Raw genomic sequence first — 23,892 nt, 5'->3', positions numbered from 1 at the left:
CAGAAGCTGTAAAAACACCAAAAAATGTAACATTAGTATAGAATAATTTGTATGGAATATTTATGTAACAATGATAAATGGTTAATAGTTTAAAAACTACAGAAATTTAAATATTTGTACAACACAATTTGAATATCACGTTTTTAACTCTGGGTTTTCACTTACATGACCCACCGTTGTAACACCGTTGAGTGTTGAGGGGTGAGCCTTGTATAAGGGTAACAAATTAATCGATATATTTAAAAGTGTAACTAATTATTTTAACATTTAACTAGTCATACCTTTCTTAAATTGACCAATATTACATAAAATGATGCATTCATGTATAAATTTGATTATAATAACCATAACCTGCTATAGTTTTTTTTCTGTTAAAAATAGTTTTTAAGGATATATGGTAAACTTTTTCCTACTATTAATGTTGATGAATATAAAAAAGCTGTGATGTGTACTGGACTTTGTTATTTTAATAATTTCATGGATTTCATAATTTTTCAAAGATTTTCATTTGGTGTTTTTTTTATTATTATTAAAATAGTTTCACTCACACTAAAAAACGCTGGGTTGTTTTTTCTACCCAAATGCTGGGTTGTTTTTTCTACCCAAATGCTGGGTTGCCTCAGTTGGGTCATTTTTCTGGGTTATTTACAGAGAGTTGGGTAGTTTTTGTGTAACCTAGCTGCTGGGTTAAAGTTTGGTTGGCCCCTCCCTCAAAGTTCACCGGTGTATCAAGCGGCTGTCAGCTTCGAGTCTTCTCTTCTGAGCTCCCGCACCGCTAATGACGGTTTATCCTCCTCGTGCATTTAAGGGAAAATGACGTTAAATACAAGGTCTGTATACACATGGTCACTCACCTAAGTCACCTATGACTGAAAATAAATATGTTAAGGAGGTTTATCCTAAAAGTCATGCTTATTTTGCTGTTTTATTTCTGGTAGTAACTGTCTACATGTTTTTGTTTCAGGTTACCTATATCCTATCTTAATGGACAGCTTTGTCATTTTTTATTTAGTATCAATCCTATTACACACTAAATTCATAGTCTTATTCAGTTTAATCTTTGCTATTCAACACATTTTTAACTTTCTTTCATTTCTTTTTTCTAAGGTTGGAACCAACATGGTGGAATACCTCCAGCAGGCTGAAGGGTCAAGGCCGTATCCCTACATCCTGACGTTGGGAGATAATGACCAGCGCTGCTCTCAGGCATTCGTCATTCTGGTGGGACAGGCTCTGGAGCAATGCACACTACTTGGGGCGGTTGATGTGTGCTTCAAGGCTTTTTATATTTTTGACATTAACTATCCAAAGCAGTCTGCTCCTGTATAGGACTTTTTGTAATGTTGCTATGAAATAGCAAGGCCTACTTGAAAAGTCATAGACAGTGTTTGTATGTTAAAACGGGACCAGGGTAATGTATAGTATAGTAATGATGTCGCTGTTGATTATCTGTTCTTGTGCTTTTGAAAAATAAATATTTTTACTATGAACATTGAATAGGATGTTGTTTATTGCATGTATGTATGGTTTGCAAAACTTGGAAGTTTTTTTTGTAATAGACCAGTATATAAAAGTAATCTAACTGTTTAATAGACATGGGTATTTATTTATTCATTTATTTTTTACAGAATTACTGTAAAACATGAAAATAATAATAACTATTTGTGAGGTAGAATTAACCCAACATTCCAGTTAAAATGAACCAACATCTGGGTAAAACATTTGACCAATTTATGTGGTAGAATTAACCCAGCATTATAGTTAAATATGACCCAGCATTTGGGTTGAATATTTAACCCATCTTGCTGGGTTAAACCAATAACCCATTTTGCTGGGTTAAATTAATCCAGCATGTAGTTAGTCCAATATTTACCCAGCAGCTGGGTTAAAAACAACCGAGAATGGGTTGTTTTAACCCAGTAATTTTTAAGGTGGTCTTTTTGATTTAAGCCATTAAAGATCAAACCATACATTTTACTTAAAACTGTTAAATGTAACGTTTATACATGTATAGACATAGACTCAGTCACATCGAGTTTGTTGTTTGAATTTAAATAGAAATGATTAAATGCATGGTCACTGCAACAGGAAAATAAGCTTTTAGATATTTTCCTGCTCTTTTGTTTGCAGGGGTTTTCTATCCTGCTGCAGCTTCTCTTCCATTTCTGTATGTTTTCCTTTGTGGTTTTAAACTACACACACACACACACACACACACACACACACACACACACACACACACACACACACACACACACATTTTTATGGCTGTAATCTGGCTCTGCTTCTGCCTCCCATCAGCTCTGTGGCTGTAACTCACCTCTAACCGGGACAACAACCAATCAGGAGCCAGCAATAAATCCCCACTGTCCAATCTCAGCCTATCAAGAGCAGGCATTAAATCACAGCTGTCTGGTAACGACCAATGGCACGACAGCGGCTACAAATCTATCAGCAAGTGCACAGAAAGAGTGAATTACTGATACTGCAGTACTGCAGGAGAGAGAGACAGAGAGAGAGAGAGAGAGAGAGAGAGAGAGAGAGTAGCAGAAAAAAGAGAGATAGACTGATAGAGTGAGAGAGAAACAGAAAGATCTAATAAAGAGAGTTAGAAGGAGAAGAGATTAAGAAGGTAGAAAGTAAGATCAAAGGAGAACAGAAAAATTAAACAGACATAATGGAGATAGAGAGGGAAAGAGAGAGAAAGAGAGAGAGAGAAAGAGAAGTATGAAAGAAAAAAAAGTGCATATATAATAAAAATAGGTAGAAGGAACAGAAGAAATAAAGGGGGAGAGGAGATTAAAGGAGGAGAAGAGAGATACAGTAAAAAGACAGAAAGGGGGAAGTGGGAGGGACAGAGAAAAGGAAGTATAAAAACATGACATGCTGAGAAGAGAATAGAAGATGAGAAAAAACCTTAAAAGGTGTGAGTGAGGATGAATGGAGGACCAGAGCAAAGGAGAGAGAGAGAGAGGAAGAAAGAGGGAGAGAGAAAATAAGCGTAATAATTGTTTGTCATTTTTGTAAATAATGCAGTTAAGTAATTGTGCAGTTTTATATTTCAGATTCCCAAAGTAGAAAAAAACGAATGGTTTGAAATGAAAGATGTTGGGAAAATCAGATGGATAAAAGAAAAGCAGAAATACAGCAATCACACAGTAAAAGTCTTCATGTAAGGTTTTGGATGATTTCTGAAACCATGCGGTGGCTGTGCATCTGAGGGTCATGACATTTTTTATCAGAGGCTGCAATTATAAAATATTGCTCTGTGGCGTTGAACAGAGGAGGAAAAAGACATCATCATTAAAATTATTTTTCCTCTTCAGTAGCCTAAAAATCCATTAGCAGTGTTTGAGATATTGATCAGCATTCAGCGACTCTGTGTGTCCAGTTTTATGTTTAATTAAGCATAGCACATCTATACAGAAAATAATTAAATTTGAATTTTCCCCTTAGGGATGCGACAAACACTTCAACACACATGAAGCAAATTTCATGCTTGATTTTCTTTCAGAAATGTGTCACAGCAGTGTCTGGGCATTACAGCAGGGGGCACCATAATCAGCTAATGGCAGAGACAGTGACATGAATTGGGTTAAGAGCTGTACACATTATTAAAAACCTGGGAGGATTATGCTGAACCCTCAACGCCAAAGAAGAAATGTCAGAAAAAATGTAATAATGTCAGGTTTGGCGTGTTTGGGATCACTTAAATGCTTGGTGAAGTTGCATCATAAAAGAAAAAAAGCAATAACGTCTGAGAAATCCGAGTTGTGTGTAATAGTGGAAGCAAGAGCCACTTGAATACCACTTGTTAGTGAGACTCATCAGGCTTCAGTTTGCTGTTGAGCATAAAGATTGGATGTTGGACCCTATTCCAGACCGTACTTGAACTTGACTTGATTTGAAAGAAGGGAGGCACAGGAAGCGATATATACTATACAGTACTGAATGACCAGGTTATTAAATGCAGTAGGGGTTTTTCTTTCCTAATGGCATGGCCATAGTCCAGAACTCAGAGTGTGAATGAGTGGTTCTGAGAGCATGAGGAATAATTTTCACACATGAACTGGCACCACAGAGTTCTGACCTTCACGCCTGTAAAAGTCTATGGGATGTGCTAGAGAAGACTTTACAGACTGATTCTACTCTGCTGTAATCATTACAAGATCCAAATAAAAATCAATGCAACACTGGGTAGAAATACAGTAAATGTTGTGAGGTATAATAAAATGTGAAACAGGGCCATGGCAAACATGTACTGTAATCAAAGCTTCCCAAATAGCTAAGCCTGGGTCTGTGCGGCCACTATCATATAGCTACACTTGCACAAACTGCAGTAGCGTTATAGCTCTGCAAATAATCCAGCCAACCAGAGACTAGAATTGGCAGAATAGCAGCCAATCAGAAACAGGAGGCGGGCAGATTCGGACAGTCTGTTTTCTGATTGGCTCCCCAGGCCTCCGCTTCTAGTTTGAATTAACGGCTGGAAGCTGCATCGTTGTGAGCGTTAGTCGATATTGTTATTATTTTGTTTTTATCGGCATAAGGTAAATTTCATGGTTTTGTTAGGTAGTTTAAAATTAAGTACATAGTTTAAACTATAGAATGTATTGTCTAATGTGGTATTGCTAAAGCTTATGTACTTTGCTTGTGGTATAATGCTCTGTAGCTCTCGGCCTGTTTTCAGTCTCTGCGTAACAACTAGAATCAACACACCAGGTTTGAACTAATACTGTAACTGTATATTCTAATACTAATGTCTGTCTGACATTGACAAACAGACAACTGTTTAAATTTTAGTTTGTGATTTTAAGACAACCTAACGTTTTGTTGAACACAACTAAACTATAGCACTGTTTTTTGTAACCTTTTGCAAATTAAATATTTCAAACACAAATAAAATCTGCCTTTATATTACTTATGTAGTGTGTTTCAAAAACATGTTTCAGTGTAGAAAATGCATTTAGCATTTGTAAATTATCCTAACCACCTTTAGTGTACTGGCAACACATTTGCAATACAGTATTTTAGAAGACTATATGTGTGTACTATATTATATAATAAAGTATATTTGTATTAACCTCACAGCGTACTTTTTTAGTATTTGGAATTGGACACAGAATATAACAGCATGCTACTGCTGCAACAAGAATATACTCAGTATATTAATCATGTATTTGTAACACTGTAAAAATTGTACTTATAATACATTAGATATATACTTAAATTGTATTAATTACTGTCAGGTATGTACGTTAGTACACACAAAACCATATACTTTAAGTGTACTAAGTATACTTAAAGTTGTTCCACTTTATTACACAAAAGTATACTTAATACACTTAAATTTTGCTTTTTTACAATTTAATGACAACTTAAATACACTTAGTACAAAATGAGTTGTCCAAAATAGCAAACTTTAAGTATACTAGTCATTAATCTTGAGCAAGTACATTACAGTATGTTTTGGCATGCTAGGATTTAGTATATTTAGCATACTTTTTTTTACTTGCACTAGTATAACTGTCAGATTAGATTAGCAAGAAGAGATATCTTTATTAGCTATATATAAGGTTTTCAGATATTATGTGAACTTTCCCATGTCTCTATGCCAATAAAGCAACCCTATTGTTGCACTTCCTGATTCTTTATATGGTCACACTTCCTATGAATACACATACAAATAGCGTATGGCTGCTGAAATCCTTTGTTTAAACGTAAAATGCTCATGTGTTTCCCGTCATCTGTCTGTATCTCGATCTCTCTATGACTTACATGTTAATGACTGGTTCTTTCGATGTATGAGATGTATGTGACACAGAGCATATGGTCAAAGGCTTAAATATGCTAATAATAAACAATCCATGTGTGTTCGTGCCTCTCTCCCGGTTAGGAACACTGCATCGAGGAGGTGTGACAGATGCATCATGGAATAATTCTTCTTCTTTTAATTCATCTTAAATCATACTAATTTGAGCACTTATCCTCAACCTGACACTATATATTCACTAAACTGAAGCACCAACAATATTACTTTCTTTAAAGAAATTATTTGTAATATGTGTACAATTTGAATGAGAAAAAGGCATGGGAAATAACCATGCAGATTTGTATACAGAATAAAGTGGTATAGACGTTGAGTAAGTGAGTGACAGAGAGTGTCACTGAATGGGGTAAGTGTTGGATGGTGAGGCACAAATTGTGCACAAAAAGAAAATAAAAGAACAAAGCCTAAGTGCAATTTCAGGCTAACTCTACATTGAGATTTATACCTTTTTATTCAAAACTAGCATTAGTACTCGTTGTTTATGGTTAAAGAGTTTTTAAAAATAGTTAAAAGGTTAAAGCTAAAAATAAAATGATCAGCTTTAATGTGATGACTCACTCACTCACTGATTCATCGACAATACCGATTTATCCTGTATTCAGGGTCACGGGGGCCTGGAACCTATCTCAGAAGATTTAGGGGACAAGGCGTGGTACACCCTGTACAGGGTACCAATCCATCGCAGGGCACACACACATACACTCATTCACATATTACGGGCAATTTGGAAATGCCTATTAATCCAACCTACATGTCTTTGAACTGTGGGAGGAAACCGGAGTACCCGGAGAAAACCCACCAAACACGGGGAAAACATGCAAACTCCAAGCACACAGAGACGGGAGTCAAGCCTGGCTGGGAATCGAACCCGGACCCTGGAGGTGCAAGACGACAGTGTTAATGTAATCGGTTATATTATTATTTCAGGTTGAAGCCCACGTAGATGTCTACATGTCTTTCTGTATGGCAGAACTCGCTAACTTATTCATACAAAGAAATAAAATTTTGTAAGAATGAGTATCTTACACCTTGTTTACGCTACGTTATACTTCTCTCCTCGTCGGCCAAGAGACAGAGACGGGAGTCAAGCCTGGCCGGGAATCGAACCCGGACCCTGGAGGTGCAAGACGACAGTGTTAATGTAATCGGTTATATTATTATTTCAGGTTGAAGCCTACGTAGATGTCTACATGTCTTTGTGTATGGCAGAACTCGCTAACTTATTCATACAAAGAAATAAAATTTTGTAAGAATGAGTATCTTACACCTTGTTTACGCTACGTTATACTTCTCTCCTCGTCGGCCAAATACACTCCATATACATGTTCGGTACCCGAAGAGTGAATCACAGATGAGACGTCGAAAAAGTAGATTGGGTCAAGTTTTCTCTTGCGTTTTCTCACTGGGGTCTGGGAACCAGAGGTAAAATTCACTTACCACTTCAGTGCTGTTATATCAGCAGGGAAAATATGAACTAATCTTAGTAAAAATATTCAGTTTAGCTTTTTGTGTTTGTTTACATTAAGCAAGTATTAGTATTTTATTTTAAAGTAGATTGGTAAATATGGCATATAACTGTTCGTAACATCGCTTTAACTCAACATTTTGATTTGACTGATGGTGCAGGTTAAACTTCAGGCAGAGATCCAACCACTGCAAACGTTTGATTAAATCCTGTCCAGACGGTTTTTGTGTGATGCTGTGAATTTTTTATTTATTTTTCTAAGACTGGTTTCGGGTGCTCCAAAAGATAAAATATAAATATATCACAGAAATAGTGAGTTCTGACCAATGTACAGACAAAATATTGATTTTATTTATATAAATACGTGAGCGTGCCCCATCCGCGTGCATCAAGAACCGTCGCCAACGTCATGACGCACGATTTCAGAGCGCTCCAATCACGCTCGAGTTTGAGGCGCAGCGTCGTGACGTATTTCATCTTTTTTCGTGAGGCGCATTTGCTGAAGGTGTGTGTGAGTTTGTGATTAGCACAGAGCTGCCGCCATGTCTAAAGAGGTACAAACATTTATTATTTCATATATAATGTGTTATTTTAGTGTTGCATTGCTTACATTTACTGCTTGCAAATAAAGTCTGCTTGTTTGTGTGTGTGTGAGCTCGCAGGCGTGCACGGCAAAGAGCTTTGTTTATGCGGCGGAGTCCCAAATGGTTCCATGTACTCCGTCTAGTGCACTGTGTAGTGTAGGGAGCGAGTTTACGTCCCGCGCTGTGTAGTGCACTACAGCAGGGATTACGGAGTGAATTGGGATTGAGCCGTCATCTTTTGTGCATTTAGGCGTGATTTAAATAAAAAAATGTTCTAACTCATCGGAGGATGAATTTCTTTCAACATTGTCTCTGATTTTAGTTAAGATTTATTTCTTATTGTGTAAATGTATACATCTAGAAGTGCTCGTGCTATATATATATATATATATATATATATATATATATATATTTAACAAAGCAAAGGCCTGAGGTGGAGATTCACATCATGTGTCCTTTATTAGGGATGCACTTAATTTTTTCTCCATTAAAATTCATATTCAATAATTTCCTGATTAAGCTCTCTTCACTTGGTGATCCTGCAAAACCAAAATGCATGATGTCATAGATCTTTATTTCTTTGAAACTCTTATCCACACAGGTAGGTGCTCATCTTCTTTGTCCTTTCTTTCTTCCTCTCTTCCCTACTTCTTCTCGTTCCTCTCCAGACGCCTCGCGAGCCCGAGCAGATGCGAAAGCTCTTCATTGGGGGTCTGAGCTTTGAGACAACAGATGAGAGCCTCCGGGCACATTTTGAACAATGGGGAACCCTGACAGACTGTGTGGTGAGTATGACCAATCCCACAGGTTTTCAGAGGCAGGGTGGTGTGTGTCCTATAACCTCACGTCACTAAGTGTTTCATTCCTTTTATACTACAGCAATCAACTATCAAGTACAGTTTGTTTTCACCATAACGGCACATTAGTGTCAAGAGACATCGCTCTCTCTCTCTCTCACTGTCTTTCTCTTTCACTCGCTCTCTCTCACTAAGTTATTGTAGAAACAAGGATGAATAACATCATTGATACAAACCCGTGGTTTGAGTCTTCACTTTATTCACCTAAATACAGTACATTCCCCCCCCCCCCCCCCCCCCCCCAATCTCTAGTATTAACACACACTTATATTTTATTATCGTTAGGTAATGAGGGATCCAAACACTAAGAGGTCTCGGGGCTTCGGCTTTGTAACCTACAGCTCGGTGAATGAAGTCGATGTGGCAATGGACGCCCGTCCTCACAAGGTGGACGGGAGAGCAGTCGAGCCTAAAAGAGCAGTCTCACGAGAGGTAAACCCATATAATAAACACACATGGTAATAAATAGCCTAAACAGATATGAGGTGCTGATGGTTTGGATTTTGTTCTAAGGACTCATGCAGGCCAGGCGCTCACTCTACGGTGAAGAAGATCTTCGTCGGAGGAATTAAAGAGGACACAGACGAGGAGCATTTGCGAGACTACTTTAGCCAGTTCGGCAAAATCGAAGAAGTGAACATCATGACGGAGAAGAACAGCGACAAGAGGAGGGGCTTTGCCTTCGTCACATTTGACGACCACGACTCTGTTGACAGAATAGTTAGTAAGTGTCTCGGTTTCAGAAAGACTTTTAGCCTGTGTACAGGAAATAGTATGTCCTAATTTTTTTTTTTTTTCCCCACTCTCTTTCAGTTCAAAAGTATCATACTGTAAACGGTCACAACTGTGAAGTAAGGAAAGCGCTTTCCAGGGAAGAGATGAACAGAGTATCCATGAACAATAGGGGTAAGAAAGAAGGAGAGAGGGGGAAATGTTAATCTAGGAATTAAAATCTGACAGAATAATAATAAAAAGAAGAATAACCCAGCGCTGTGTGTGGTATACAGGTGGCCGTGGAGGTGGTGGAGGAAACTTTGGTGGTCGAGGAGGTGGAGGATATGGAGGTATATGTTTGTAAGACCGAAAGCCCTGAAAATGTAAATCATGGTGAGGTTTTAAATATAGTTTTGTCTGCAGGTGGATACGGAGGAGGTGGACGTGGCGGATATGGAGGTGGAGACGGATATGGAAACGGCTACGGCGGAAATGGTGTGGAGTCTTTACAAAAATTCCTTATGTATCATGGATTAGTCTGTATAGATTGATAAAGCAGCATGTTTTTTTAACTATTGTATCAGGTGCAGGTTATGGTGGAGGTGGTCCTGGTTATGGTGGCAACCGTGGATACGGAGGAGGAGGAGGTGGATATGGAGGTGGAGGATATGACAACTACAACGGTGGAGGAAACTATGGAGGAGGTTTGTTTAGTTTAAAATATGAATGAAAAAATCTCCATACGAATAAATTTTCCTGTATTGATCTGATATCTTATATATTTTATTTTATTTTATTTTTTAAACTCTCACAGGAAACTTCGGAGGCGGTGGTGGCGGCGGCGGTGATTACAATGACTTTGGCAACTACAACAATCAGTCGTCGTCTAATTATGGCCCGATAAAAGGAGGAAACTACAGCGGCGGAGGCAGGAGTGGTGGCGGTCCATACGGCGGTAAGAAGTTCTTTACAGCTGTCCCTTCATATCCACCAGAGACATGATACAAGCAAATTTGTACCTACTCCAATGAGCACTGGGTAAAATTCAGTATTGATTGATTTTCCTTGTGTAGGCGGATACGGCGGTGGTTCCGGTGGAGGTGGTTACGGAGGCGGATCAGGAGGAAGGAGATTCTGAGTTTAAGGTAAGAGCCTGTCCCGTGCACTGCAACGTCATACATCTCAATCTCAGCACCAGAACCAGGCTCCATGTCTTCGATCCCATCACTTTAATTAGAAGAACCTTCAGTAGCGCTGTGGTTACCTGTGACGTGTGTGTTTGTGCGTATGTATGTGTGAGTGAGTGTGTGAAGTGGACCGTAATAAAGTACCGAAGGGTTTAGGAGCAAACCTTCAACTTTAAAATTAGCAAGCAGTATATTAAATGCAGGATGGTAAGATGTCTGCTAATCAGGTTCGTTCCTGGTGAATGTTCTGTAACTATCCAAACACAGACCTGCCAACCTTTACACATGCAGCGTATGAATTTAGCAATTCAGCATCAGAGCTCAAACGTGTAGAAAGATGTTTATTCCCCCCACCCCCCACCCCAAATTGTAAAAGCATTGACAGACGAGTAAGTTTGACAATCGATTCTTTTTGTGGCTTTTCATGTCGTTGCGTCTTTTTAAAAATAAAAAATGTATTATTTTTTAAAAATTATTACTTTTAGTTGTTTTTATTTGAGGTGGTAAAATATTGCCATTCCTCTATAATCTACAGGTGGTGTGCTTTGAACCATTCCATGCAGCACAACATCCTGTGTGGAAGGAGTGAATTATTTGCCTAACTTTTTTAGTTTTGTTACATAATCTAAAAAATAAATAACATAGAATGTGGATATTGATAAAATCATAAATAGCAATACAAATCATATTTGCATCTCTGTATTATATTATATCAGATGCTCTCTGGTGATTTCCGCCACTGATTATCACTCGTACAGACATCCTGCTGATATAAACCAGTCCAATTCGGATAGGGCTTTTAGATGTGATGTGTGATTATGTATTGTACTTTTGATTTCCAGGTAAAATGGAAAGAAACCCAAAACGCTTTGACAGGATGAATTAAACCTTCAACACGGTACCAAATCTAAGACATTAAATCAAAAAGATGGTTTAATGAAAGCATTTGCACCAGACCAGGAGAGCAAACAGAGTTTTAAATGAAATGGATAAAGATGCAGAAATATTTAAGTTTCTGTCTGCAAAATATGAGAGACATGTGAAGCACTGTATAATCTCTAGTTGTTCCTTTTCTCAGGGCTCATTATCCCTTCTCAGACTCGGCAGGTCTGATAAATGAAGTCTAAAATCTAAGCTGATTTTAGTTCGGAAATCGTTCCCTTTCTAAACCACTCTCTCATTCTACTTTTCTTTCATTCACTCGGCATCGTAGCTGAAACAATGAAGGTTTGCTTCTGCATAGTTTTTAACTTAAAAAAAAAAAGCAAAGGAAAAAAGCAAAGGAAAGCAGAAAGGTACAGTGTGTAACTAAATGTATTATGTTCATATTGTTCAACAGGCCACAGTACTTAGGAGAGGAGAGCCAGAGAGAGGATGAGGATGACAGGGAAAGGAGAGAAATGAAGGAAGCAGGTTTACACTCCTAGAATCTGCTCAGCGATATTAACATCTGCCACACACCAGGATATGTGTATGATAGAGGAGAAAGGGGGAAAAGAAATCATGTCGGGGTGGGGGTCATGTGAGGTCAAAGTTGTTTTGTTTTTGTTCTGAAGTATTTTTTATCTTGACAACATTATTTTATTGTTAGCTCTTTAGCTTAACGTTGATGTCTGTGAAGTGTAAATCATTCCATTCGATTTTTAGATAGGGGCTTTATATTTTATTATTTTTCCTTATTTATTTTTTTTTTGATTTGGCAAAAAAAAAAAAAATCTTATGTAATACTCCGTCAATCAAGATGAAATAAATCGCTCCTGAATTTTGTTTTTTATTTAACTCTGTATTCCTCAGTGTTTTTACTTTGACTCAGTGTTTGCTCGTGTCTAAAAACAAACACTACATCATCCTGTTCAGCTCATGCATTCAGACCATTTTATAGTAAATTATAATTATGAACCAAATGTAAATACACACACACACACACACACAAGTTGTGGATGGAACAGCTTGCTTATTGCTGCTATAATGTAAGAGACAGCCGGAACTAACTAGTTACACTGATGTAACTAGAAATAGATAAAAAGTGGATTGCCACATGCAAAATGCCATATCTATATATCTATACATTTTATTTTTTGGTTTAATACATTATAAAGCACCCTGCAGATTTTTTTGTATTTCTAAAAGCAGTGTTCTTAAAATATAATTGCAGTTATTTAAAGTTATTAAAGGAATAGGAATTTAGTTGTTGTAGAACAAATCGTCAAACAATTTACTTACTACATCTCGTTTACTTAAAATTATTTATTTAATCATCATAAAATTTTGAAAGCAAATTACTCTGTAGTATTATTACAGAACTCTATATAATCGTAACCTTTTGCCAAGAAATCTTAGCTCATTCCTTGAACCAGCACTTTTGAGGACTTTTAGCTATAAGGATATTTGCCAGCTGGAGGCAGAATGTGGCTCTCAGATTTATCCAAAGAGGTGCAAGGTGAAGGAGCCAGCCAATCAGAAAGCCTAGCCAATCAGAAGAGCCGGTGGAAAATCTGTCCTATGGAAGAGAAGTAATAGCTAAAGGGAGTCTCCAGCTCAGAGAGACTGAGCGAGACAAGCGACAGTCTTATTGAGGAAAAGCTTATTTCTCAGTAAGACTAGTGAGAGGGAGGACCGGTAGGTAAGAGGCACACGTGTTCTTTTCATGTGTTTTTAATTTATTTGCTGTTTAAAAAGAAGTCTAGACCTAAATGTTTAACAGCGGATTTAATGTCTGGTTAATGTTTTATAGCTATAAAGTGTTCTTGGTGGTGCATGAGACACCAAAGACTTAAACAGAACAGCTTCTTATCATAGGCTGATTAGTTTTTCTCCTTTATATCTTTTTTCCTCAGTCGTGTGTTTCTTGTTTAACAGATGACCAAACCAGGGAATGGATTTCTTTCTTCGCTATGGAGCTTTTCCAGTATAGAGAGCTGATCATTATTTCCCTGTGAAGGTTGGTCATTTTTAAGTTTATTTTAATCATCAGTGGAGAATGGAGTCCTTCTTCTAAAGCTAAAAGAATAGATTTCAAGGGATATATAGTAATATTGAATAAAAGTAAAATAATAATAAATTTACACTGAGGAAAGAGATCTGTGCATTGATGTGATCTGTGCAAAACTGCAATTTAATAAAAAAAATTTTTTAAAGATTTTTATTATACAACTTTTAGACTTGCTCCAGTAGCTGTGTGTTTTATGGCATGTTTTATTTAGCAGAACTTGGTCAGAATTGTAATAATTCACATCCTATACATTTTTTATTAAATTTTACACGTGTTTATCGTAGTAATTCTGTGAAATTCAAGATTCTGAGAGTCGGTTTTGTTAGTCAGGATTACAGGTTTAAGCATGATCACACACAGAAGGATCTTACAAAACATCTCATTTTTTTGTAGATTTTTCTTTAAAACAAACCCTTGATTAAAAGCTCCATGTATTCTGTTTCTTTATCAAGTTATCACAGGTCTTAGAGCTTCCCTAAAGTGCATGAGTGCCCCAGCTGAAATACACCTCAGATAATGCATTTTTATATCTCAAACTCTTTAATTTCATTTCCAACTCCACCTCCACAGGATCTTATGAGGTCACATTTAGAGGGGGGATCTAACTGGTCAGTACAAGAATAAAGCATGTTTTTGTACATGAACACTGGAGATGCTTCTAAATGTTTAAAATTAGGAATTTGTGTGAGGGTACACATGTAGTGGTCATGTAGTTTAGGTCTAAAAGTTTGATTTTGAACACCCAGGTTCCAGAATGTCTGCCGACTCAATAAGGAGATTTTTTTTTTTAAGAGAAACTCGTTAAATATTTATTGAGACTTTTTTTCTTTTTTATCGAGAATTTTTATTTAATAAAATCTTTGACCTGTTTGTTTTCTATTTCCAGGGTAGTTCATGTTAAGGACCAAATGTCTGCTGCTCAATGGCGATTTTAATTTATTATATATTTTTTTACAATAAATATATATATTTTTTAAAAAGTGACTTGTTCTTTTTTCTCTATATTAAACCCAACCTGTTTAGGAGATACGGAACCAAATCATAGATCTCTCTCTCTCTCTTTCTCTCTCTCTTTTAGTGACTAAATGTCTAAAACAGCTTGATAATATTTAAAAAACTTTTCACTCCGTCATGTTTAATTTTTAAATCATGAAGAAAATTGAGAGGTATGATGTGATCATCTAATGTTTATAGACATCTTGCCCAAAACAATCGTGCTATACATTGAAGTCCAGAGGAAATCTAAAACATGGTGCAAAAGTTTTTTTACTCTTCTATTTTTAACTTTATTTATTTCTCCTTTATATAAAACATGAGCTCCATAAAACAAGATAACATTGTTTTATCTGAAATTCATCAAACCCAGTCGTGGTGGCTGCGATGAAGGAGATTTGTGCTTGTTGTCGGTTTTAGACGCAACACATGTTTACACAGATTTCACTAGGAGATGAAGTTCTGTGTAACAGAAACTGAACAAGGTTTAGGGGGAATTCTTTTTTTCTTTATTTTTTATTTTAAAATGTTCACGTTTCTGCTTGCAAGGTGGTATTTGAGAGATTGGAAGGAGATAAAACTAATTTAATAATGGGCAGAAATGGTTTATTTTAAATTTTATTTTAAATTATTTATTTTTGCCATCTACACCACCTCATAATCTTATGAAATTACTGGGAAAGTAATTTTTATTCTAAAACATACAGTAATCATGAAAAGGTTTAATTATGTAAACTCTTTTTGAGCAATTTCAGAGACATCCAGCATTTTGCACATCATGTGTGGATACTTAAGATTGTGTTTCTAAGAAAATAAGTGTGTTAAATAAAAATTACAACAGATTTAAATCCTACATCCACCCAGTCATTTTACCTATAAGGTAAAGTATGTATTTTTCCATTTAGTTATTTAACATATGTTCTTCAGAACAATTTTTAAAGTGTACAAACAGCTTAAAGGTGCAATGATGCAAAGCACATTAACATTATATAATTCACAGTATATATTGTTTATAGTAGCTTAAGTAAAAACCTCTGTAGCAATGCCCTGGTGAGCTAGGTGGTGTGCCTGAACAGTCTAAGGTGCTGAAGTTAGTCTTGGCTGTTTGGTTCTGTGTTTAGTCACCTACAGGAGTATATACACCTACAGTATATAAATATAGCCTATAGACTATACACCTATAGGAGTATATACTCCTGTAGGCCACCTGTCGATAACCAAACATAAATCCAAACAGCCACACTCCAACATCAAATAAAAAGCCTTCAAAGAAGTGTGGAGAAAGTTACAGCAGTAAGTCTGGAATGGAATGTTCAATGGATTAGTATGCTCAGGCACTGATGTAATAGAACATTAAAAACACTACATCCTGTCCTGCATGGACTCTCGCCTTTCAGTTTATTTCTTAATTTTTTTATAGATGGACAATTTCATGATAATGAGAGTATATCTTGGTTACCATCCAAACTCCATGTGAGACCACAAGGAGCCCTGTGACCACCAAAATAAGCTCATCATATCTCTTCCTTACACTAGGAAACAGTCTAGTTTAATTTTCTTTTCCTTCCTCCTTGACATAGCAGTCCCTTTTCCATACCTTTTTCCATCCTTTCTTCCATCGCTCAATTACTCCCTGTTGGTCAGATGAGAAACGATCCAAGCTGTCAATGGAGCATAAACGAGGCTTGGTTTGTTCTCTGGTTTTTCCATGTGGTGTGTGTTTCTCTTTTGGTCCCAATGCAATGAGACCTGGGATTAGAATAATGGCAGGGGAACTACACCACAATGCCATATCATAACACACAAGTTTTGTAATTGCATTAAAAGTCTGTGACAGCAGACGAAAAGGCAATTGCACAATATAAATTATGATTATTATGGCATGTCATGTTATAGGTTAGTTTGGGGATCAGTTTTTCTTACAGATTGTTTTTACTTAAATTGTGCCTGTATAAGTGATTCAGTGCTTCATTTAAGGATCTTCTCAGATTCTGTTATTCCAGCATTCACATTTAATATTGTAATGATAATAATGGACTGTTATAATCATCTGCTAGCTAATAAGTTACTGTAGATACACACCATGAGTCAAAGGTTTGGACACACAAGGCTTGTAACTCTAGATGAACTTCTCCTCTGCAGTAAAGGTAGGCTACATTTTGATCTTGCTTTTCTTCATGAGAGCCAGTTTCATCATGGTGCTTGAAGAGTTTTGCAAATGCACTTGTATTACTGTTCTTGCAAAAACTGTTCTCGCACAGCTGACCTTCATGTCTTAAAATAACACCTGACTGTTTTTGTTGTTATTCTTGCTACTAAGTTACCTAATACCATATGTTTTATTTCATAGTTGTGAAATCTCCAGTATTCTTATAGAATGTAGAAAATAAGTGACAAAACAAAAGACATTGAATTAAAGGGTGTGTGACGGACTACATCTGGAAAATTTCTAAATTCTGTAAAAAAAAAAACATGTGAATTTAGAAACATACCTACAAGTAAAAGAGTAGAATATAAATTGTGAAAGAAATACGAAAATTACAAGGGACAAATTTTATTACTGTAAAATGGTTTTTTGAAGTTTCTGACTGAAAAACAGTATAATACAGTAAATTTCATTATAGGAAGCAATGCATATGTCACTTTTTATATCCTTCAATTAATTTTGGTTTGTTATTTTAGTATGAAATAATATTTTGATTTTAAGGCATGAAATGCCTGATGTGTATATACAAGAGGTGTACAAAGTTAAACTAGTATAGTGATGAAATCTCTGGTGAATGAAGAGTTAAAAGTGCTCAACATTTATAGACGACTTCAAGCCCTGTACTGTGATAAGACTCTTAGCTGCAGTAAAACTGCATGTAAACAGTGCAAACAGGCAAACGAGGTGGCTTAAAGCCCACTGCAGCCATTCCCATTAACATTCAGTGAATGGACTGATCTTAATAAATCAATGGATAATTTGACACCAACTTGTAAAAAAGAAGAATCTGTCTGTAGGAACTACAGTGGTGTGAAAAACTATTTGCCCCCTTCCTGATTTCTTATTCTTTTGCATGTTTGTCACACTTAAATGTTTCTGCTCATCAAAAACCGTTAACTATTAGTCAAAGATAACATCATTGAACACAAAATGCAGTTTTTAAATGAAGATTATGTTATTAAGGGAGAAAAAAAACTCCAAATCTACATGGCCCTGTGTGAAAAAGTAATTGCCCCCCCTTGTTAAAAAATAACTTAACTGTGGTTTATCACAGTTAAAAGTTCAATTTCTGTAGTCACCCCCAGGCCTGATTACTGCCACACCTGTTTCAATCAAAAAATCACTTAAATAGGAGCTACCTGACACAGAGAAGTAGACCAAAAGCACCTCAAAAGCTAGACATTATGCCAAGATCCAAAGAAATTCAGAAAAAAATGAGAACAAAAGTAATTGAGATCTATCAGTCTGGTAAAGGTTATAAAGCCATTTCCAAAGCCTTGGGACTCCAGCGAACCACAGTGAGAGCCATCATCCACAAATGGCAAAAACATGGAACAGTGGTGAACCTTCGCAGGAGTGGCCAGCCGACCAAAATTACCCCAAGAGCGCAGAGACAACTCATCCGAGAGGCCACAAAAGACCCCAGGACAACAACTAAAGAACTGCAGGCCTCACTTGCCTTAATTAAGGTCAGTGTTCACGACTCCACCATAAGAAAGAGACTGGGCAAAAACGGCCTGCATGGCAGATTTCCAAGGCGCAAACCACTTAAGCAAAAAGAACATCAAGGCTCGTCTCAATTTTGCTAAAAAACATCTCAATGATTGCCAAGACTTTTGGGAAAATACCTTGTGGACCGACGAGACAAAAGTTTAACTTTTTGGAAGGTGCGTGTCCCGTTACATCTGGCGTAAAAGTAACACAGCATTTCAGAAAAAGAACACCATACCAACAGTAAAATATGGGGGTGGTAGTGTGATGGTCTGGGGTTGTTTTGCTGCTTCAGGATCTGGATGGCTTGCTGTGATAGATGGAACCATGAATTCTACTGTCTACCAAAAAATCCTGAAGGAGAATGTCCGGCCATCTGTTCGTCAACTCAAGCTGAAGCGATCTTGGGTGCTGCAGCAGGACAATGACCCAAAACACACCAGCAAATCCACCTCTGAATGGCTGAAGAAAAACAAAATGAAGACTTTGGAGTGGCCCAGTCAAAGTCCTGACCTGAATCCTATTGAGATGTTGTGGCATGACCTTAAAAAGGCGGTTCATGCTAGAAAACTCTCAAATAAAGCTGAATTACAACAATTCTGCAAAGATGAGTGGGCCAAAATTCCTCCAGAGCTCTGTAAAAGACTCGTTGCAAGTTATCGCAAACACTTGATTGCAGTTATTGCTGCTAAGGGTGGCCCAATCAGTTATTAGGTTCAGGGGGCAATTACTTTTTCACACAGGGCCATGTAAGTTTGGATTTTTTTTCTCCCTAAATAATAAAAACCATCATTTAAAAACTGCATTTTGTGTTTACTTGTGTTATCTTTGACTAATAGTTAAATGTGTTTGATGATCAGAAACATTTAAGTGTGACAAACATGCAAAAGAATAAGAAATCAGGAAGGGGGCAAATAGTTTTTCACACCACTGTATATCTTTCATTCACCAACACCACTTGCATATTACAGAAACTCGGTTGGAGTTATTCCCACATGCCCTGTATAGCCCTAACCTCACTCATTTGCACATATTTTGGCCATAAAAGGAGTTCCTGGGAGGCCAGCTTTTCAGAAGTGAAGCAGGCAGTCCGATCATGGCTCCAGCATACTGAGAAACCTTTCTATCTTGGTGGTATCCAAGCACTAGCGAAATGCTGGCAAATATATTGTAATATTGTCCCGCTTAGTTGTTCATTGTTCATGTTTATTGAATGCGGTGGAATGACCTCTAAGATCTGGCAGTCAGGTCTCAAATTCTCCAATGTCACTGAAAAGACCTTAAAAGAACACCCAAGTGGATATAACTTACCTTCTTTAACATAACATTTACTATTTAATATGATGTTATTTATATGAAAGTGCAATCCTTTATTTTTAACCCAGCAGAATTATAGAAAATAAAGATCAAACCCTTAAGAGACAAGAGAATGTGTTTGGTCTGTGTGTAATGTGGCTTTTCTCATCAACTCATTTGCAGTTACTTCTTGTTCATCCACTAAAAATAAAGTCAGGTTCCTTTCAGACACACAGGAATTTTAGTAGCTGAGGATTATTGTCAGTTATTTATTGCAGTAAGCACATATTGGAGTTTCTATCTTTGTGTTAAAACTGATTATTGAGTTTACAAGAAACACCGGATTTATACTGGAGTATACACTTTTCTATCATTTAAAGAAAATGTCTTTATGTCTTATCTAAAGATAAGATACGCGCGCGTGTTTATTATACATGCTTCTTCAGCCGCTCCTCATTCTTCAGATGCCTCAACCCAACAGCTGTGCGTGAACAGACATGTTCATGCATATGTGTATTTACTGTGAATATTTATGTATGTATGTTTGTATGTATACATATATACTGTATATATATATGTATGGGGGTATGTGTATATATGTTTATATGTGTATATGTATGTGTGTATGTATATAAAATATGTGTATTATGTTTGGTATAAATTGGCTGTGAAATTGTTAAGTAGTCAAATGGGGTAGGATTAAATAAGTTTTTACTGCTTTCTACTCCTCTTGAGCATATTTGTTTTTGCGTGTTTATTTTATTTTTGTTTGTTTTTTGTTTGAAAAAGTATTCAAATCATTTTTTTTTTCCTTTTTTTATTGCATTCATTGTATATTTATGCTTTTAACATTTAAATCTGAGGTCTTGCTTGGTTCCTCTGCGTATAATTTTTGGGGGTAATTTGTATATCACTGTTTTATTACATATCCAGTGATTTTCTGTTATCAATGTATAGCCAAACTACTAGATGAAGTCTTTATTATCTACAGCAACCACAGCAACCATGACACAAAAAGTCATTTTTTTTATTTTAAATGTTATTAAAATTAGATGTCATTATGACTAAAGCATCAAGTAGAATTTCTTGACAGCTGTCATGTCTCGTTTTGCTCAGATTGAGAATGGTGTTCCACTGAAGACCACTAGGAGGAGCAATTGATTTGTTTTCTATGTAGACTCGGTGTTATCATGGTTCTATGCAGAAAATACTCTCAGCATAACAGTTTGTCTGTTTTACATTACTCAGTCTGGTAAATAAAGAAAACAGCTGTTTCATGCACTAATACTTTTCTTACAAGCAACTTATTATGTTTAATAAACCAGTATTCTACTTCCCTAACATCTGTCTAAATTGTTACAGATCATGCCATATTTTATATAGCATATTTTTATATTAAATGTTTTCAATATAACAAAACGAAGTTCACTATTGAGAGTACTCATAATACTTTTTTTTTAATTTATTTCCACTTTATTATCTTTTTAACATTAACTTTAGCTAGTGCATACATTTGTTCTAATAGGTTTTGTTATCATTTCTATAGTAACAGCTCATACATTGTGATGCATGATAAAAGCTCCACCTAAATCTAATAATAAAAATGTCATTATTTAACAAAGAAATTTGTGTATTGATATTGATATGGCCATGCAACATGAAACATGAAGTTGTTTTACTTCACATGTAGTACATGCTGTAACTCATAAAATTATACTTTTCTCAGTTTCTCAGAAACATGGCAAACTCTATTAAAAAATAATATTAACGATTGTTTATAACTCCTATAATGTAAGGATGAACAGGACTAACATTCCACAACATCATTAAATGTAATTATAAAACGATAAAACATGATATGTCAAATCAAAGCAATTTGCTGTGGTATCTAGGGAATACATTACATGGGGACATGCTCTTGCAGTAAAATAATTCTCTTTTGTGTGCTTCATCACACCTCCCCATCCCTCAGTATTTAACCTTAACAGCGCCACACACAGGTGGGTATTACTTACGTAGGTATTTTACCCTGTACTCTCGTTAGGAAATTTTAGCTCATGAAAGTCTGTAGAACTTTGATCAATCTGTCAATATTCCCTTGTGGTTGTATTAACTATCAAGAAGTAACAAGCATTGGTAATTTTAGCAAGTAGCAGTAACCTCTTTTGGTAACAAAAACGCCTCCTGTGATAACTTTTGATAGTTAGTCATTTTTTCTAGCTAATAAAATGCTTGCTGGCAATAAAACACCTTCTATGCTTTAGCTATCTAGCAATAAACTTTAGTAGTAATTTTAGCCATCTAGTTGTAACATCATATGGTAAGTTACACTAGATGAAACCGCTGTAGGTAATAAAAGTGCTTGGATTGCTAAGATTAACATTCTGTGGTATTTGTAGCTAGCCATTAATAAATAACCAGCTGTAGGATTTTTTAGGCAGCTAGTCATAATCCTCTGCGGTGAATTTCATTAAGTGAAAGCTGTTAGTTTTTACTTTCAAAGACACAAACACATAGAGGCATGCTCTATGTGTTTGTGTCTTTGAGAGTTTATTTTTACAGGAGAACTTGGCAAGGAGGAAGACAAGCCTGCTTTTCGTGTTTGTGGTTTCGAGAAACACCCACTGACTCACATGGACTGACATTTCTTAAATAAAATCCACAGTAAGCAAAGAAAAAAGAAAATACAGCCATGACTGCTGCACAGACCTTCTTAGAAGTCAAAGGTCAGATGTAAGCTCACTTGACCCTTTAGTCTATGTCACCTCCAGATGGGACTCTCTCTCTCTCACACACACACACACACACACATTCTCAGTTCTGTATTTTTTTTTTTAACCCATTTGACTCTCACAAAAGTTCCTGTAATAGATTTTTGGGTTCCTAAGCTTGCTAAGTGATACTTAGCTAAAGTAGTCAATAAATGTTATTTGTAATGAAACTTAATGCTCGCTAATTAAATCCACCACAGAATGTTGCTAGCTAGTCTTAGTTATTATAGAACTTTACTAACATCTAAATATACAACAGATGGGTTTTGCTAGGTAGCTAACTAGTGTTACTGCCTAGGAGTTTTTGTTGTTGTTGTTTTTGTTACATAAATTTTTACCACAGAACGTAATGCTAGTTTGGTCTAATTGGTACAAAAGAATTTTGATAGCTAGCTGAAGTTGCCATAACAGGTAACTGCAAAATTGTAAAATTATATCCAAGCTCTTCAGTTTTCTTATTGTAGTGTGTGATAGTGTCTGACTGTAGTGTGTGATAGTTAATTAAGTGTTATTAATGATGGTTGTTATGGTTACAGTGAATCAGGAATCTTGATAAAGCAAAATTCTTTGAAAGTCCTTTTTTGTGCGTATTCAATTTCACAGCCACAGTACATCATCAAACTTATATATCACCATTTCCCATGTTTAATTTCACACTCACCACCCTTCATATCTCTCTCTTCTCACTCTCTTTCTTATTTTGTCCTCTCATTGCTCAGTGTCACTGTAGAGCTGTGACCTTTGACCTGAGGCAGGTTCAGACCGAGGTCAGGCACAGAGCATGCGTTTGTGCTAGACACCTTTTTCTTAAATCTGCCATTTCCATGGCAACAGAAGCAGACAGGCCAGAGAGACAGTGCTCATGTTGAATGTGACACTGCAGCAAATATCTCACATCTGTCTTTTATTTTTTCTCTCTCTCTCTCCTTCTCTCTCCTCCTGCCTGTCTGATTCTGTGTATCATGCTCTGTTCTTCTCAGACAAACAGGACAGAAATGTGAGCACCCACACGCGCACACATGCACACGCACACACAATACCATACAAGTGCAAAATATGTACTATATATAACAAAAAAGTGGTGACTATTTGATGATGATTAATTATCTATAATAAAGCAGCTCTAAGAGTAAAGCAGGATTATACAGAAATAATCTGCTTGTTCTGATACGTTATTGTTTTCATATTAACAGAAAAAGTAATTCATAGGGACTTGCTCCATATAAACAGATTATAAAACATTTGTAATCATTAATACAGTATGACTACATATTCTGTAATTTATGTGGACCATATAGAAGAGAAGTCTCCAGTTGAGTTAAAGAAAAATCAATTCAGTGATTGCGATTCTTTTGTGTGGCATGTCCTGTATGGCCATACAATAAAAAAAATAATAATACTTTATGTATGTTCACATTTGTGGTGGTGAAATGTTGCAGTTGCTCTATAATCCTACAGGGGTTGTGCTCCAAAATAAAGTATCGTGATTAGGTATCGTGATAATAT

General features: G+C 36.3%; 1 protein-coding gene across 2 annotated transcripts; it reads left to right on the top strand.

Annotated features, from left to right (window-relative positions):
• Positions 1-7,762: 7,762 nt before the first annotated feature.
• hnrnpa1a (heterogeneous nuclear ribonucleoprotein A1a) lies at positions 7,763-13,725 on the top strand. Of its 2 annotated transcripts, none has more exons than XM_053483555.1 (11): positions 7,763-7,849; positions 8,548-8,664; positions 9,022-9,168; positions 9,250-9,460; positions 9,550-9,642; positions 9,744-9,800; positions 9,874-9,945; positions 10,035-10,154; positions 10,265-10,405; positions 10,524-10,595; positions 13,497-13,725. In XM_053483555.1, exons 1-10 carry the CDS (start codon positions 7,838-7,840, stop codon positions 10,586-10,588), a joined length of 1,035 nt encoding a protein of 344 aa, XP_053339530.1. In that variant the 5' UTR covers positions 7,763-7,837; the 3' UTR covers positions 10,589-10,595; positions 13,497-13,725. The 2 variants fall into 2 exon arrangements, with proteins under 2 accessions (XP_053339530.1, XP_053339529.1); XM_053483554.1 differs by lacking the exon at positions 13,497-13,725 and adding an exon at positions 11,977-13,247.
• The last annotated feature ends 10,167 nt before the right edge of the window (positions 13,726-23,892 follow it).

This window comes from Clarias gariepinus, chromosome 23 (assembly GCF_024256425.1).
Source record: "Clarias gariepinus isolate MV-2021 ecotype Netherlands chromosome 23, CGAR_prim_01v2, whole genome shotgun sequence".
Classification (NCBI taxonomy): domain Eukaryota; kingdom Metazoa; phylum Chordata; class Actinopteri; order Siluriformes; family Clariidae; genus Clarias; species Clarias gariepinus.
The sequence above is the reverse complement of the archived record's forward strand: the minus strand, read 5'-3'. Positions and strand labels throughout refer to the sequence as shown.

Excerpts from the sequence above, each read along its gene's own strand:
- hnrnpa1a (XM_053483555.1), top strand. Across the intron at positions 9,801-9,873 it reads AGGAGGTGGAGGATATGGAG|GTGGATACGGAGGAGGTGGA; the intron begins GTATATGTTTGT and ends TTTTGTCTGCAG. Across the intron at positions 10,155-10,264 it reads TGGAGGAAACTATGGAGGAG|GAAACTTCGGAGGCGGTGGT; the intron begins GTTTGTTTAGTT and ends AAACTCTCACAG.